The sequence below is a fragment of the Mercenaria mercenaria genome, chromosome 4 (assembly GCF_021730395.1).
Source record: "Mercenaria mercenaria strain notata chromosome 4, MADL_Memer_1, whole genome shotgun sequence".
Lineage (NCBI taxonomy): Eukaryota > Metazoa > Mollusca > Bivalvia > Venerida > Veneridae > Mercenaria > Mercenaria mercenaria.
In genome coordinates, this window is record NC_069364.1 from 38,230,870 (window position 1) to 38,232,006 (window position 1,137).

General features: G+C 53.2%; 1 protein-coding gene across 1 annotated transcript; it reads left to right on the forward strand.

The window, feature by feature from the left end:
• Positions 1–327, forward strand: LOC123552818 (uncharacterized). The gene has a single exon (XM_045342562.1). The coding sequence runs from the start codon at positions 1–3 to the stop codon at positions 325–327; it is 327 nt and encodes a 108-aa protein (XP_045198497.1).
• Positions 328–1,137: the final 810 nt, after the last annotated feature.

The following is a 1,137-nucleotide window of genomic DNA, read 5'->3' on the forward strand; positions in this document are numbered from 1 at the left end:
ATGGCCCATCTCGACAAGCACCGGATACTTTCCGATCAGCAGCATGGGTTCCGGAGGAGGAGGTCCACGGAGAGCCAGCTCATCCTCACACTGCATGACCTTGCCAGCGGCCTCGACGAGGGGGAGGAGATCGATGCCATCTTGTTTGGCTTTAGCAAGGCCTTCAATAAGGTCCCCCACGAACGACTAGCATTCAAACTGCACTACTACGGTATCAGGGGCAACTTATTGCAATGGATCCGGAGCTTCCTGGCAAACAGATGTCAACAAGTTCTAGCTGAGGGCAACTCATCCGACCCATCTCCAGTGATCTCAGATGTCCCCTAAGGATCAGTCATAGAACCCCTCCTCTTCCTGCTCTATATCAACGACCTCCCACTCCAAGCTACTTCCACATTACGCCTGTTCGCTGATGAGAGTCTCTTGTATAGGAAGATTCGTACCTCAGATGATGCCAAAGCCTTACCAGAAGACCTGGACAGATTCCAACAATGGGAACGAGATTGGCTTATGTCCTTCAATCCCACCAAATGCGAGGTCGTGCGTATTACCAGGAAGAGGAACCCGATCAAGACCACCTGTTGCATCCATGGCAGTGAATTGCAGACAGTGAAGGGTGGTAAGTACATGGGAGTCGACATCGACGAAACACTGTCCATGAATGCCCACATCGCATCCACTGCAAAGAAAGCAAACAACAGCCTCGCCTTCCTCAGGAGAAACCTGACAACCTGTCCGCAAGACATCAAGGCACAGCGTTACGAGACCCTTGTCAGGTCCATCCTTGAGTATGCCAGCACCGCCTGTGATCCGCATACGAAGTCCAGCACCACACAACTAGAAGCAGTCCGTCCAGCCCCGCGTCGCACGATTGGTCAAGGGGAACTACCGCACAACAAGCAGCACCAGTCAGATGATTGCTGATATTGGATGGCAGCCCCTTGAACATCGCCGCCCCAACGCCAAGCTCGTGATGGTCTACCGTATCACCCATGGCCTACTTCCATCCAGCCTCCATCAACACAAGGGGTCACTCTGTCAAATTCTTTCTCCCTTTCTGCCGCACTGCCGTGTTCCTCCATTCATTCTTCCACACCGCCCCCAGACTGCGGAACCAGCTTCCCGAACAAGCCACAA